Source organism: Diorhabda sublineata, chromosome 9 (assembly GCF_026230105.1).
Source record: "Diorhabda sublineata isolate icDioSubl1.1 chromosome 9, icDioSubl1.1, whole genome shotgun sequence".
Taxonomy (NCBI): domain Eukaryota; kingdom Metazoa; phylum Arthropoda; class Insecta; order Coleoptera; family Chrysomelidae; genus Diorhabda; species Diorhabda sublineata.
Window position 1 is genome coordinate 3,368,819 of NC_079482.1, and position 17,812 is coordinate 3,386,630.

At 32.7% G+C, this 17,812-nt stretch overlaps 1 protein-coding gene across 5 annotated transcripts in view; it reads left to right on the forward strand.

The window, feature by feature from the left end:
- The window catches only part of LOC130448602 (tyrosine-protein phosphatase Lar), a 597,225-nt gene that overhangs the window by 523,980 nt on the left and 55,433 nt on the right, over positions 1-17,812 (forward strand). For 2 of the 5 annotated variants that reach the window (XM_056786026.1, XM_056786029.1), the window contains 3 exons: positions 11,962-12,237; positions 14,998-15,282; positions 16,416-16,439. In XM_056786026.1, the coding sequence (XP_056642004.1) occupies positions 11,962-12,237; positions 14,998-15,282; positions 16,416-16,439 (585 nt within the window). Of the gene's footprint in view, positions 1-11,961; positions 12,238-12,664; positions 12,951-14,997; positions 15,283-16,415; positions 16,440-17,812 lie in introns of those variants that run through there. The other 3 variants (XM_056786030.1, XM_056786028.1, XM_056786031.1) reach the window with 3 other exon arrangements.

Genomic DNA, 17,812 nt, shown 5'->3' on the forward strand with positions numbered 1-17,812 from the left:
ATATTAGAACCTGAGATATAGATCTTTGAATGTAGAAAAATTGCCAAAAACCTACAAAATCCATAACTCCACATTGATGTCCGCGCCTAGCTCCTCTCCAACTCAACCGATTCAAGTGTTCAAAAACTCAAAAGAAAGAGGATGTTTCAGCGAGTGTTCTTAAACCAAAACGAACTCTGTAGCTATATTAGAACCTGAGATATAGATCTTTGAATGTAGAAAAATTGCCAAAAACCTACAAAATCCATAACTCCACATTGAATGTCCGCGCCTAGCTCCTCTCCAACTCAACCGATTCAAGTGTTCAAAAACTCAAAAGAAAGAAGATGTTTCAGCGAGTGTTCTTAAACCAAAACGAACTCTGTAGCTATATTAGAACCTGAGATATAGATCTTTGAATGTAGAAAAATTGTCAAAAACCTACAAAAATCCATAACTCCACGTTGAATGTCCGCGCCTAGCTCCTCTCCAACTCAACCGATTCAAGTGTTCAAAAACTCAAAAGAAAGAGGATGTTTCAGCGAGTGTTCTTAAACCAAAACGAACTCTGTAGCTATATTAGAACCTGAGATATAGATCTTTGAATGTAGAAAAATTGCCAAAAACCTACAAAATCCATAACTCCACATTGATGTCCGCGCCTAGCTCCTCTCCAACTCAACCGATTCAAGTGTTCAAAAACTCAAAAGAAAGAGGATGTTTCAGCGAGTGTTCTTAAACCAAAACGAACTCTGTAGCTATATTAGAACCTGAGATATAGATCTTTGAATGTAGAAAAATTGTCAAAAACCTACAAAAATCCATAACTCCACGTTGAATGTCCGCGCCTAGCTCCTCTCCAACTCAACCGATTCAAGTGTTCAAAAACTCAAAAGAAAGAAGATGTTTCAGCGAGTATTCTTAAACCAAAACGAAGTCTCTATCTTGAATAGAACCTGAGATATTGAGAATAGAACGTGTGTATGTGAAAAACTCCCATAAGTAATGTACAGGGGGAAATCGCATTTGAGTATAACTTGAGAATGGTGAAAATTAGATGAAATCCGATGGTTGATGGCTGATCTGTGCATCAATACCTTTTATTGAAAAAAAAATTGAGCAAATCGGTTGGGTAGAACGCCTGAACGGACTCGGAATGGAAATCTTCAATTTTTTTAATATATAAGATGATGCTCTGACATGAAGTATGTGACAGAAAATATCACAGTGAGTGTTTGTTTGTAAAATTATAATAAAAATGGCAAATTTACTAAATCGTGAAGAAAAAATAAAACTTGTGTTAATTGTTGGAAACAATCACAAAATCCAAATAGAGAGGACGCAAATATTTTTAATAATATACATCCGCATAGAAAAATTCGGCACAGTTGCAAAATTTTAAAATAATTTAAAGCTAGTGAAAGTATAGAAAATAAACGCCGAAAAAAACGAGTTGCGAATGAAGATACTGAATTTGAAGTGATGATTTCTGTCGTAGAAGATACAAATTAAGGAAAAGGGCCTCTGCAATCCAAATTACTTCAGTATTCGTTTTGAATTCTGCGCTCTGATCCAAGGAAAGTTGGATGAAGACCCGTTTTCTACAAGAATATTTTCCGATGAGGCAACATTTTCTCCAAACGGAACCGTCTCATCCCAAAATTATCGCTGGTGGTCTACCAGTAATCCAAACTTTGTAATAAAAACCAATATTCTTTTAAAAACAACGTATATACAAAAATTAATTAGTTGGACCTTTTTTTTCGACATTCCTTAAATGCCGCAGTGATTTTTTGCGCGACCTTCTGTTACAAAAACGTATGACAATTTGGTTCATAAATATGTTTAATGGGAAGGTGATCACAGGTATTCAGATATCTTTTGGCCTTGTAGGTCTGCTGATTTGACTCCAGTTGACTTTTTTATGGGGTTACTTAAAACAACAGGTTTATCAGCGGTTAAAATTTGATGATGTAGAAAATTATTCCAAAAATGATACGGAAAGTTTTATAAGAGTTCGACAAAAGGACAATTAAAAGTTTAGAAAGAGAAGGTGGATATTTCGAAGCTGTAGGACATTGAATTAAAATCTAATTCTGTTTGATTCTGTTTAATTTTCATAATAAACGGCTGTAACTGCATATAACTTTCAATTCAAAACAACTTTATAACATTTTTCTGTATTGTGAAAAATACTCTTGCAGACAAATTAAAATTTTTTGACAAACCTCTTATGCTGCTCAAAAAAATGTTTGCATTTTAACTTTTGGACCATGCAGAACTTAACTCATCGGGAATAACATTTTTTCATAAAACCACTAATAAAAAAGTTTTCCATATGGTTCCAACTGAAATAGACGAATACATATATACCGGTTCCAATCCTTCGAAATCAGAATAATCATCTTCATTTGATTTTGAAGATAATCCCCGTCAATTATATACGTACAGACGTGATGTTGGTTAACGCCGTATAACATTCTAACCAATATCATGACGTATACGTATCAAGTGATCTGTTTCGCTTTGGACTTATTTAGATAAATGTTTCCTGCAGCATCTAGTAGCGACCATACATAAATTTATCATTTATGCCGTTTAATAGGGGTAATTCGAATGTATGTGACTTCTGTCTAAATCCAACGTGTAGGACGAAATGGGATACGTTGTCTCTTAACCTACCGGGATAAATTGGTGTGTTCGGTCTTCTTAACTCGGAAATTTTTCATATTTCGAATCATTAATTTTAATATTCAAGTTGGAATTTCTGCAACAACGACGATAGTCATACTGAATACGCTGTTCACACCAACACTGTCTGACTCGTAGACACTAAAGGTAAACCGAGTTTACGCTCAGTCTCTGAAGACGATAACTTGGTTATCGAAACGCGCTTCAAAAAGTGTAATTATGAGTGTTGGTGTAGTGTATCTTTAGTTTCTGAACTAAACTGATAACTTGGTTATAGAAACACTCACAATATATTGTCCGACGCGCGTTTCCTTCAATCTCTGAAGACGATAACTTGGTATAGAAACACTTATAATTACACTGTCTGACGAGCGTCTCTGAAGACGATAACTTGGTTATCGAAACGCGCTTCAAAAAGTGTAATTATGAGTGTTGGTGTAGTGTATCTTTAGTTTCTGAACTAAACTGATAACTTGGTTATAGAAACACTCACAATACATTGTCCGACGCGCGTTTCCTTCAGTCTCTGAAGACGATAACTTGGTATAGAAACACTTATAATTATACTGTCTGACGAGCGTCTCTGAAGACGATAACTTGGTTATCGAAACGCGCTTCAAAAAGTGTAATTATGAGTGTTGGTGTAGTGTATCTTCAGTTTCTGAACTGAACTGATAACTTGGTTATAGAAACGCACACAATACATTGTCCGACGCGCGTTTCCTTCAGTCTCTGAAGACGATAACTTGGTATAGAAACACTTATAATTACACTGTCTGACGAGCGTCTCTGAAGACGATAACTTGGTTATCGAAACGCGCTTCAAAAAGTATAATTATGAGTGTTGGTGTAGTGTACCTTCAGTTTCTGAACTGAACTGATAACTTGGTTATAGAAACACTCACAATACATTGTCCGACGCGCGTTTCATTCAATCTCTGAAGACGATAACTTGGTATAGAAACACTTATAATTACACTGTCTGACGCGCGTCTCTGAAGACGATAACTTGGTTATCGAAACGCGCTTCAAAAAGTGTAATTATGAGTGTTGGTGTAGTGTACCTTCAGTTTCTGAACTGAACTGATAACTTGGTTATAGAAACACTCACAATACATTGTCCGACGCGCGTTTCCTTCAATCTCTGAAGACGATAACTTGGTATAGAAACACTTATAATTACACTGTCTGACGCGCGTCTCTGAAGACGATAACTTGGTTATCGAAACGCGCTTCAAAAAGTGTAATTATGAGTGTTGGTGTAGTGTATCTTTAGTTTCTGAACTAAACTGATAACTTGGTTATAGAAACATTCACAATACATTGTCCGACGCGCGTTTCATTCAATCTCTGAAGACGATAACTTGGTATAGAAACACTTATAATTACACTGTCTGACGCGCGTCTCTGAAGACGATAACTTGGTTATTGAAACGCACGTCAGACAGTGTACTTGTGAGTGTTGGTGTAGTGTACCTTCAGTCTATGAAGACGATAATTTGATATAGAAATACTTATAAATGCACTGTCTGACACGCGTCTCTGAAGACGATAACTTGGTTATGGAAACGCGCTTCAAAAAGTGTAATTATGAGTGTTGGTGTAGTGTATCTTTAGTTTCTGAACTAAACTGATAACTTGGTTATAGAAACACTCACAATACATTGTCCGACGCGCGTTTCATTCAATCTCTGAAGACGATAACTTGGTATAGAAACACTTATAATTACACTGTCTGACGCGCGTCTCTGAAGACGATAACTTGGTTATCGAAACGCGCTTCAAAAAGTGTAATTATGAGTGTTGGTGTAGTGTATCTTTAGTTTCTGAACTAAACTGATAACTTGGTTATAGAAACATTCACAATACATTGTCCGACGCGCGTTTCATTCAATCTCTGAAGACGATAACTTGGTATAGAAACACTTATAATTACACTGTCTGACGCGCGTCTCTGAAGACGATAACTTGGTTATTGAAACGCACGTCAGACAGTGTACTTGTGAGTGTTGGTGTAGTGTACCTTCAGTCTATGAAGACGATAATTTGATATAGAAATACTTATAAATGCACTGTCTGACACGCGTCTCTGAAGACGATAACTTGGTTATGGAAACGCGCTTCAAAAAGTGTAATTATGAGTGTTGGTGTAGTGTATCTTTAGTTTCTGAACTAAACTGATAACTTGGTTATAGAAACACTCACAATACATTGTCCGACGCGCGTTTCATTCAATCTCTGAAGACGATAACTTGGTATAGAAACACTTATAATTACACTGTCTGACGCGCGTCTCTGAAGACGATAACTTGGTTATTGAAACGCACGTCAGACAGTGTACTTGTGAGTGTTGGTGTAGTGTACCTTCAGTCTATGAAGACGATAATTTGATATAGAAATACTTATAAATGCACTGTCTGACACGCGTCTCTGAAGACGATAACTTGGTTATGGAAACGCGCTTCAAAAAGTATAATTATGAGTGTTGGTGTAGTGTATCTTCAGTTTCTGAACTGAACTGATAACTTGGTTATAGAAACACTCACAATACATTGTCCGACGCGCGTTTCATTCAATCTCTGAAGACGATAACTTGGTATAGAAACACTTATAATTACACTGTCTGACGCGCGTCTCTGAAGACGATAACTTGGTTATTGAAACGCACGTCAGACAGTGTACTTGTGAGTGTTGGTGTAGTGTACCTTCAGTCTATGAAGACGATAATTTGATATAGAAATACTTATAAATGCACTGTCTGACACGCGTCTCTGAAGACGATAACTTGGTTATGGAAACGCGCTTCAAAAAGTGTAATTATGAGTGTTGGTGTAGTGTATCTTCAGTTTCTGAACTGAACTGATAACTTGGTTATAGAAACACTCACAATACATTGTCCGACGCGCGTTTCATTCAATCTCTGAAGACGATAACTTGGTTATAGAAACGCACGTCAGACACTGTACTTGTGAGTGTTGTTGTAGTGTGAATATTTTGTTCAGTATTAATTTTAATATCACTTATTTGAAAGGGGTACAGTGTGTTGGGGCTAGAACATTACGTAGGTCAACATAAAACTGGTACGGATAGTACGAAGAACAACGCAGTTGTTGGCCTATGCGGATGATGTGGTGAGTAAAAAAGACGTACAGGGCTTTCGTAGAAATGGTTGAAGTATAGAACCTAAGAGTGAACGCATCTCAAAACATTTGATATTTTAAAGCAGAATACATTCACAAAACTAATTGAATTCGAGCTAGTCATCAATTACGTCTACCTAGGAAGAATTATTAAAGACAATGAGGAAGTACAGATAGAAGCAAGGTTAAATCGAGGAAGCAAACAAGCAGTAATAATAAATAAGATACTAATATCCAAGAATATCTCCCAAAAAACTATTTTATACCATATACTGTTGTTATTTTCAGTGGGTTCGGGTTCTTTGTTGAGAAATGATGAAGTCCAAAGTTGACAAAATGTTTATTGAACAGAGCTTCAAAAGGTACCTGCCAGTACAAAAATTACTATCTAACTTTTACAATTTTAATAAGAAAAATATTCAGGACTGTCGTTTGTTTACAATTCTGTAAAAGAAAATTAATTAACAAAAGTTTTGGCACGTGGCGACAAGATTTGAACACAAAAATAAAGTTTAATTTGATACCTTTTGAATCGTTCGACAATACTTGTTTTGATTAACAAAACTCTTGCTAAACAATCGTCGGATTGTTGCTCAATACTTAACAACTCTTCCAGTCGCCATTTTATTTCGCCTGCCAACTTAACTAAATTAATATAAACATGGTTACCAACTTTGACTCTATATAAAACAAAATAGTGTGGGATAGGGATAGGTCGGGTCAGCTGTCAATTTGATCAATTCTCAACAGATAGAAAGAAAAAAGACACACCAGGAAAGGAAAAACCTGTTTGGCGAACAAGAAATTAGCAAAATTATAAGATCCAGAAGACTGGAATGTCTAGGACGCTTAGAAATAATGCTGGAAACAAACAGAAAACTGCTGTTATGGATCTGGTAAAAAAATAGGTCCAAAAAGCGGAGAAAATCTGGATTTGAAAGGGAAGATATGAAATATAAATAAATAAAATGAAAAAAGTAAATTATTACCACGCTATGGACCTAGATGACCTTTGTCTAGCACGGGATTTCATTCAAATAATTCGGCTGTGATTTAAAAAAATTTTCGTACACGACCCCTCGTTTCTGAATTATAAACCTTTGAAGATTTCATATTTAAGTCTATTTTCTAAATTATACATTCGAACATTATGAATTTTGGGTGATTACACTACTATTTGAAAGCAGGGGGCGGCTCATGCCCAATAGTTAACAAACCGTAACTTTTACAGAGACAACCTGTACAATCTAAAGATATCAAAAATGAATTTTTCAATCGATTTTTTGTATAACTCGATAAAATTCGTGGTTAGAAAGACCACAAAGAGACATTCTGAAGAAAATTATCATAAGCCGGTTTCACACGAGACGGTTTTATTAATTCCCATAACCTCGAAATGATTTCCCACTCATGTTATTATATAACGAGGGGTAGTAAGAGAAATTTTTTTTGTCCCAACATTACTTTCACGTCAACGAATTTTTTAAAGTCCCGAAACACCCTGTATATATTGAGGAGCTAAATGCTGCGCCCCTGTACTACCCATATAAAACCGAATTGGACGTTTCACAGACGATTAACATAATTTTTATTATATCTTATTTCAAAGTATCTCGTATTTACTCGATGAGGAAGCTACATTGTTAATTAATTTTAGGTTAGACACCCTCGTATCCGAAACGGCCACATGTGCATAGAATAATTCATGAAACTATATCATCTTGAGATTTATGTTATCGTTTTCTGAGGTATCTTGTACTATAAACTAACTTGAGTAGATTCAATTCATAAATTAAATATTTACGGTGACAACTGTAATAGACAAAAACTCTATATATTATACAACGTGTTTGTTACCAACAATTAAATATTTCAAAGTTGTTACATGTGAAAATATATTATAAAACGAATCTCACTTTATTTAGATGATTATTAATATTTCGGTCAACATTAATACGACATCTAGGGTCGATATCATCAACTACGTTCAAGTGTGAAAGATATTTTTAACAGTTATCTGTTATATCGACTAAGTTTATAACAATTATGGAGGGTAGAGGTAAGGAACCAAGAAAAAAGATTTTTATAATCAAAGATTTGATCTAAGGTTCATATCCATGCTAATTTCGCGGGAAATTTGAAAATAATTCGAGTAATTTTAAATGCTCAAGGCTAGTTGTCCCATCAAATTGTGAATGAAAGTATGTATATGAAAGTACTATGCAAAATACTTTCATTTTGCTAACATTTCAAATTCAAATATTGTTGTTTACAAGAAAATATAAATACCTTAAATTAAAATGTTGTTTAAATAAAGTATTTTGTAAAATATTTTGGTTTCATTTACTATTTATGTGACAACCAGGTACGACCATCTAAATTTCACGATTAAATGGTTTATATAAGATATAGGTAGATGGAATACTGAAACACAGGATGATTATTATAATTTTTATTTTGTTTTTGACATTTTATAACTATATCCACAAACCAAAAATTTTTCTTCACACTTTAGCAGGCTTAGGACTGTCAACAGTGAGATGTTAGCAAGTTTAAAAAATGTTTCTGTTTGTTCATGGTACATACAATGGTATATAAAAAACTGATTTTATAACTATGGTTAATCAATGATTACCGTTGTCTTTCTTGCAGCTTTCCCTATATTTAACATATGCCATATTCATCACAACATCGTAGTCTTTATATTGTTGATCTTTGCCCTTAAAAATTTTATTAATAATACCTATGTAATGAAAGGTGCATATGTTAAAACTAATATTTACAAACATATTTACATAATCCTTATGATCTCAACAAAATATTGAGGAAACAAACGTCTGTCAAATCCTCCAAACGAAATATTTGTTTCTTTATGCCTAACGAATTGATTAACTGTGGCAATCTTTTGAAAATTTTATCAGAAAAACTTTTAAAAATATCACAGAATTTTGCTAAAGGCGCACATAAACCATTTTTTTATTTTCCCTAGAATATATTAATGAATTTGCCTTAATTAATTCGTTTGACAATATTATATTTTTGCACAAGTGGCATTTGAGACTTTTAAATAATTTCTTCGCTACTGAACCTGCCACATAAAGAGTGACAAGATCTAATCCTGTATATTTTGAGCTTCTATTGAATGGTTTATAAATTGGGACATTGACTATTGGAGGAAATATCATTTCTTTTCCTCTGCATAACTTTAAATATAAGTACTTACTAGGTAAATGTAGAGTTGGCAGTGAAAGTTTTTTAAACCTGCCATTGGGGTTTCTACAAATTGGTTCAAAATGAATACCACATATTCTATGCATGCATTAACTTGGGGTTATTTATTCTTTGCAATCAAATTCCGCAAACGTCTTCATTGTAGGAATGGAATGTCTATAAAAAAGTAAAATAAGAATAAAACCATTAAAGATATGAATTTGATTTCAATTTAAATATTTTTATGTTGATAAATAGTAAATATTACTCTCACCTTATCGCTTGCTTATTCCTGTATCCTGGTACACAGCAGGTCTTTACTCGTTTACTCATATTGAGCAAGTAAACACGACAGCACAATTCGCAACAAATAATAACTTTTAAATGCAAATAGCTAATAAACAAACAATATCAAACACCTTTGCAAAGATTTTATACACGTTTGCAAGACGGACGTTGTCCATTCAATAATCTTGGTTGTTTCTCGATGCATGATTAGAACTTAGTTTCAAAATTCAGATTGACAAACATTCAAAAATAAAACACCAAAAAGTAAGCTTTTAGATGTGAGCCAGTAATAGAGAGAAAATCGTCCTGAACTTCTATTCCAGTGCACAGGCCCTGAGAACTAGTATTACATATATGAGGAGAAACGTCTTGTATGGTGTATTGGTTGAAAAAGTATCCAGTTGTAAACAGCAAATTATAATACGAAGAATACGAATTTGTATATTAATAGTTTCTTTGAAATAGTTATGAATTAATTTGCTTCCTTTCAACACTTTTCGATATATCGAGATGGTTCTCCTAACCTCTACACTCCATATAACGATGAAAAAGAATGCTCACTTTTTTTACTTTCATTGGCTTATCATAAACATTTACTGTATGATTTGTTTTGATTACTGAGTTAAGTTTCAGTATAAAAAATTGACAATCACTTGGAATTTATTATTTGAAAAGAAAATATAAAATCGAAATTACCAACTTAACCACAGATGTCAATAAATTTTGAAATGGCTGTGATTATGACGTTCGGAATGAGAAAAAATTTCCTATTTTATTAAAAAGCTGTGTGTGTATCTAATATATTTATTTTTTAATATGCTCCTGGCAAAAGGGAAAATTAATATCTGGTCTGGGAATCGGTAATTTTGGTAAATTTATTTGTGATTCTAAGCAGTAGCGTAGCAAATATTTTTTTTTTCACTAATAGTTCTGTTTACATATATATTGTGTATGTACTATTATACCAATTCCAATATAATTCATTATTCCCATTAAAGCCATTATTACTAAATTATTTAATTCGTTTCCTATCACAGAAATAATTAATGATTCTGTCTAAAAAATAATTAGCAAAATAGATTTTTTTTCTTTTTAATAAATTCATAAAAATATTGTTTGAACATTAAATTGTAATGTTTTATTTACTTGAAGTTAAATTATCATTCTAAAAACAAAGTTTGTGAGGTGGTGTGTGTTCTTTGAAGTTGTTACTTAAAAAAAATTTAAATTAATAGTACAGGAAAATTAGGCGAATTTGAGCTAGAACTTTAAATTAAATTGGACGGTTTTGATTTTGTTGATTCTGATAGATTTTGGGGTACTGGATAAGTCTAGTAACTCTTAACAAAATTACGGGCACGGTTTTTTAAAATTTTGGGGCTTGAAACTAAAAAAAAGTTTGAAACGCGAATAACTCGAAAACCATGAAAAATTCTGAAAAAATTGCCGTAACACAAAAAGTCGAGTACAAAATTCTCTACAAAAAAGTATTCTAGGTATTTGTTCCTAACCTCAAAATTTTTACCTTAAAATGGGTTTCTATACTCAAAAATATTTTGAATCGCGAACAACTCGAAAGCTACGTGGAATTCGCAAAAAAGTAATGAAGCAAAAAATGTGCAGCACAAAATTCTCTACAGATTTGTATTCAAGCATGTTTTCCTAACCTCAAAATTTTCACCGTAAAATGCGTTTTTACACTCAAAAACATTTTGATTTACGGATAATTCGAAAACAAAGAGGATTTCGACACAAACTACCGAAACAAAAAATGTCAAGCACAACATTCTGTACAAATTTGTTCCAACTACAAAATTTTCATTATAAAATGGGTTTGAACGCTCAAAAATATTTTGAATCGCGAATAACTCGAAAAAAAAACGTAAAATTCGAAAAAAAGTGCCGGGACCAAAACTGTAGAGCACAAAGTTTTCCATAAATTGGTTCGTTCGTTCTTTTCTACTCTGGTTTACGGCGTTGAGGGAGATTTACTCAGAAATAGTGGCTCCAACGAAAAAATGACTACATACCTTTCTTGTAGAAAATTTTGTGCTCTATATTTTTTGTTAGTACAGTTTTTTCGAATTTGTCTTAGTTTTCGAGTTATTCGCGTTCCAAAATTTCGAAATCTCGTGCCCGTAATTTTGCAAACTATAGTTTACTGTTGTATAAAAGATGGTAATGTTTTCTGTTGCCAGAAGGTATTTTTTGCAAAATTTATCAACTTACGTTTTCAATATCATTCATAAATCAATAATGCAGTCATTTACATAACCTAAAAAAATAGAATATTCATTTCGTTTACTTAAGACTGTTTCCACAATATTTCCCTTCACTAATTGTGCTATAACGCTCCATATGGATGCCCCCATAGCACAACCATCAATTATCATATACATTTCATTCTCAAATTGTTTTTCCTTACACATTTTTGCCGAATTTAGTGGGTCTGTCTGTTATTCGGCTAGAAATTATGCGTACAAGAAAAGATAAATTCGTTAAAAACATCAAGCTCCGACCATATTATAAGTAATTCGGTAAAGGTGGAAGTTTATTCCCAATAAAAATAAATTAGTTTCCCTTTTTCATTCCTTACGATATCTAGTCATGTAAGAAGCTATTGATTTTAGATTTATTAACATTATACTTTCAGTTCGGCGAGTACCTCCACAATTTTCGATCCCTCCTCCAACAATGAGCGAAGTAAAATTGGGCGACGATCTAAATTTGACTTGTGTAGCGGTGGGTTCACCCATGCCTTTTGTAAAATGGCGTAAAGGGTTGACACAAGAACTTACTCCAGAAGATAAATTACCCGTAGGCAAAAACACCTTGGAATTAACCAACATCCAAGAATCCGCAAATTATACTTGCGTAGCGGCTAGCGCCTTGGGCGTAATCGAAGCTTTAGCACAAGTCAAAGTACAATGTAAGTAAATAATTATCGAAAACTTTGTTACAGATTGAATATATTGCTTCCCATCTCTAACAATCGTGATACATTTCGATTACTCGGATTAAATATGTTGCTTTTATTACAGGTATGTAATGATAGTTGCATAATACTCAAGGTTTATGTGATCGAAATAACAAATTTTCAATAATAAAAATACTTTCTGTAGTATAATTTTGTGAATAATGAATCAAAAATAATTAAAATCCTTCTAAATACTAGTAGTACTTGAAATAAAAGATAATTAATATTATTAAGTGTTATTGATGGTTGCATAACTAGTAGATATCTCGCTTGGTATTGGTAAATAAAGCAGTAACTAGTCATTTATCCCACCTTTATCTCTATTTGTTGGCAACACCCTTTTACCATTTAAAACTGTCGATTATATGTTCCGAAAATCGATTCTAAATGTTTATTTTTTGTTTAATAGTTGCAAGAACTCAACTTGTTGAGATCGTCCTTTCGTAATAAATAAATATGAGCAAAGAAAACTTATTATTAAAGTTGCTTATTATAAAATTATGTTTTTATTATCTATAAAAGAACGTTTTAATCGCGATAAAGTTTCGTTTCTCCAGTGCATAAAATTAAGTTTATGTGTAAAAAGTGTTCATGTGTATCTGAAAGAAATACCATCATGATACTTATTTTCATCTTTGCCGTATTACCATTGGGTTTCAGCCAGAGTATGTTACTTTGTTTTCTTTTTATAAGCGAAAAGTTTTCCGTTGTGTTTGTTTTAGCTTTTAAAGTTTTCTTTTTCATACGAGATAAAATCTAATCTGTCCTTTAAAAACAGATCATTGACTTGTATAGAATAAAAATAGAAAATTTCTATCTTATTATAGTGGGTTTATTATGCAATGGTTCCTTTGCAGATTAAGCATTTATTTAGACATATTTTCGTTTTAAAAAGTAATGTTGGGCTTTACCTAAATAGAAACTCACTTACAGGACCAGTTTACTATTTAACACCTACACGCATTCTTGCTATCTATAAGATATAATTAATGTCATTGTTTGAGGCTATAATTTTTAATTTATGTATTTTAGACACATTTGAAGCAGTAAATGCATAAATTAGTGACAACTTGAATATATTCTAAAAGAAATAAAACTGACTTAGCTGTTGAGTTTCATTTAAATATTATACACATTGAAGATTGAATTTCTCAAGATATTTTTTTCAATATATTTCTTTTTAACATAATAATTATGAACTTAGACATAACTTCAAGTTTTTACTTTGATATATTATTGTACCAGTTTATTGTGATTTGAAAAAATAAATTTTATTAAAAGTATTCCCTAATCTTTTCAATAGACATATATTTTTAGACCAAAAACAGTAAAAAAAATTATTTTATGTTTAAATTATCATTTTTTTAGATTCCAGACTGGAAATGAAGTTGATGTGACAAGTGTCTCATATAATTTTAACTAAACATCTAATAAAATTTACAATTCCAGTTTTAGGAAATAATTAAACACACTTTGACAAATTTCTAACATTTATGACTTTTTGAATTTACTCCATAAACTGTACAGGGTGATAAATTAGTGTAATAAAGTTATATATATGGATTTGAAAATTTGAGGGATTATAGACATCATTAGTCTTCACATTTTCAGAATATTTACAATCTCACAGGGTGTTCCAGAATGCTTGCCATATAAAAATGGCATTTTTTTAAAATGCCACATCCTATACTTTATTGCTTATTTCGAATTTTCTTGACTTGGTTATAACTTTTTGAATACCCCATAAAATGTCATTTTGATATGGTACAGCAGTCTGGAATACCGTATAAAATTGTAAATAATTTTAACAAATTAAGCCCCAAACAAAACTGATAAACTTTCCCCAGGGCCCAAATTTTTTTTTGTGTTTTTATACTTCATGTGGGGTGTGGATCCAAGAAAAAATTATGAAAAGATTTATTACAATAAAAAGTGCATAAATGGTGGTTTTTGTGTGTATTATACAAGTTTGGAGTTAGCTGAAAAGCTGCAAGAAAACCAAACCCATTTATTGGAGACATTTCGAAAAATTGGTCTACCCTTAGATATTGAAGCTGAAGAAATGATTTTACTAGCAAATAAAATGATAAAGGAATAACATTCTAAAATGGAAGGATAATGATGCAAATCTTCTATAGATTTGCCTGATCAAATGGCAAGTTACAACACTTCTTTGATAAGGACTTTGAAGGGGCATAGAAAAATTGCTACTGAGCTTTATTTGGTACAGAAATGGTAAATGCCTATATTCTTTATAAAAAAGTAAAAAAGCTACTAACCCTGTAGCTGATCAAGAGACGCCAAAACCACACAAAACAATTGCCTAATGAAGAAAGAAGGTCCAAGTCACAAGGTAAGAAGAGATTGTGTAGGGTATACTAAAAAAAACCTGAAAAAACAAAAGGACCAAGTGTAAGCTAATGATTCAAAAACCCAGAACGGTTCAACCAAACTGTAAAATACATTTTAAATCCTTGGGTCACGGAGAAGGTTTGAAATAAAATACGTCGTGTGGTCTATAGGACTGCTCTGGGCAGTGGGAAAAGTATAGTCTCGGGCCTATGGATCGCACCGGAGCTCAACGTGTCAAAATGTGAAAACAAATGATGATTATAATCCCTTAAATTGTTATCTCATACAACATGGGGGCACTGAATTAATCCATCACCCTGAATATCAAAAGCAAAAGCCCAATTTTTGTTTTTCTTTCAGCTCTTCCTGGACCACCGACAAATGTAAAAGTTTCTGAAATCACAGCTACATCTGTAAGACTTACATGGTCTTACAATGGTCCTGAAGACTTACAATATTACGTTATTCAATTTAAACCAAAATTTGCTAATCAGGCTTATAGTGAAATCAGCGGAATTATCACAATGTATTATTCTGTTAGGAATTTGAGTCCTTATACAGAATATGAAATGTTTGTCATAGCTGTGAATAATATAGGGAGGGGCCCACCCAGCGCACCTGCCGCTGTAACTACTGGAGAAACAGGTAAAATTGTTTATATTTACTGTTATAACAAACATATTGGTTAAATTTGTGTTTAAAAATATTTTTATTATATATTTCAAAGCTTTTACTAGGGATTGCAATCCTGGGTAAGAAAACTGCCTCAAAAATCTCGATAACAAAATCCTTAATCCCGGGACAAAATTTATATAAAGTGGATGTGGCACAGATCTCCAAGATTCCTTAAGAAAAGGGATTAAACAATCTACTCACAAATTTTTAACTAGCTCATAAATCGTGACTTCGTAAACTCTGATCCAGATGATTGCTTCAAAACCTGAAATATTTCCATGATTAAATCTAAATTATTAAAACGTTTGATCAGGTTGGACAACCAAAGTGAAGTTAGATGAGAATTGAAAACAGCGACATGGATCAGATATCCTTTGCAGACATTTTTAGAGCAAATATTGAACCATTTAAAGTTGCATTGGAGAAGGCATTGCAGCAATGTTCAACTTCAATACAGAGGAACGACTGACCAAGATTAATAGCAAAAAAAATAAATTGTTGGAGATATAATCTTCAAAGTGCCTTTGTATTTCTATTCAGCCAACAGGCTTGGAATCTGCGAGTTGTTTTCATTCAAGGCTTGACTTCTACTACAGTAGAACCTCTCTAATCCGTCACCTTCTGGACTAGAGGTGTAGTCGAAACGCGAAAAAGGTCGGATTAGGTTATATTAGAAATCTATTATATTTGAGATTACTTACACTACAAATAAAGTCAGTTATAGATTTTATTCCTCCATTTCTTGATCCACAAAATGTCCATAGATCAAACGCTTCCTTGGCATCAGTGTTCATAGTTAATTGTGAACGGCCAAGGGGTAGTTGAGCATATAGGCCTTCATGTAGGCCCATCGTGCCCCATCCAATACCCAAGAATATAGTGTCATTTGTTATTTGTCACACTTGAATCTAAAATACTTTGAATGTTTTACTAATTCAATTTTGATTTTATGCGCTTCTTTGGATTTGGATTATTTTAAGTAAGTATTGAGGTTATGTTTCCTTGACTTATTTTTTTATCAAAATTGCAACTGAAAACTATCATTGCATGTAATTATTTCTTGTTATTAATAAATAACAATTACATTGGCATTTTCCTTGCAGCTGTTTCTTCTTTTGGAGGTGCCAGTAAGTATATTATATTATAAATTACTTCAATATCTTTGACCTTTTGATATGTTTTTGATTCTAAATGATTTCAGGTCTTTTCTGATTTAAAATTAGTTTCTTTTACAATTTTTGAAAGAAATTTGACGTTTTATTAATATAAAAGAAATTAATTTTAAATCAGAAGAGATCCAAAATCAAAAATCATTTAGAATCATAAATATATGATTATATATTATATTGGTTGTCACAAAAACTTGATTGAAATCCCGTTTTATTTCATGCGATGTTCGACTTTGATTTGTAATTTATTTTCGTACTATTTATCTATATTTCGTTATTAAATAACAAGTTTATCGAAGAGATTTTTTCTGATCTTAACAAAATTGCGCAACACATTCTATTTATGCATTCAGTAGAACTGATTATTTCATTTAAACACTTTCAATGAATTTGTAAACACGGAAAAAATTGGTCATCGTTAGGTGATACCTAACTGGTAAAAACTGGACTAGATTCTACTCTGAGTGAGACTGATCCTTCGTTATCAACAGTAAAATATTGGACAGCAAAGTTTAAACGAGACCGTACGTCCTGCGAAGACCAGCATCGCAGAGGTCGACCAAAAATGTTGAAGAAAATCCACTAAATGATACTGGATGATTGTCGACTGAAAGTGCGCTAGCTAGCAGACATAGTAGGTATTCCAAAAAGTGCAATACATCGCATATTAACTAAAAAATTGGACATGAGAAAGCTGTGAACAAATAAAGATGTTTCCATGTAGTGTTTGGCAATTTTTCATAACCATGAATGAAATCTGGGTCCATCACTTCACACTCTAAATAAAAAAACAATCAAAACAATGAATTGAAATGGGAGACCCGGCTCCACAAAAGACAAAAACCGTTCTGTGCAAGCAAGATCATTGACTATCTTGAAAAAGGAAAAACTATCATTGACTAGTAATATGCAAACTTATTCCAACGTTTCGGTGAAGAAATCGAGCAAAAACAGCCACATTGGGCTAAGAAGAAAGTGTCGTTTGCACCAGCTCACACATCTGTGATTGCATTAGTCAAAATTGATGGATTGAAGACTGAATTGCTGAAACAGTCTGAAATATTGGATAATACAACAAATATTTTTCAAGGAGAAATATATGCAAATAAAAAATGTGCTCAACTTGGAAAAGAATCATTGCAAACAGAAGATTATAATCTCCTCCATTAGCCCAGCAGTCTTAACAGCTATATGGTCCTATGTTGAAAGCTCCAAGCTAGTTTTGGAATGCATGGACAAGTTAAAGTACGAAGAATGAGTTCTCGGACACATTGGAATGGAGGAAAATGGAAAATCAGACTCGATTCTATGAAAACAGCTACAGGGCAATA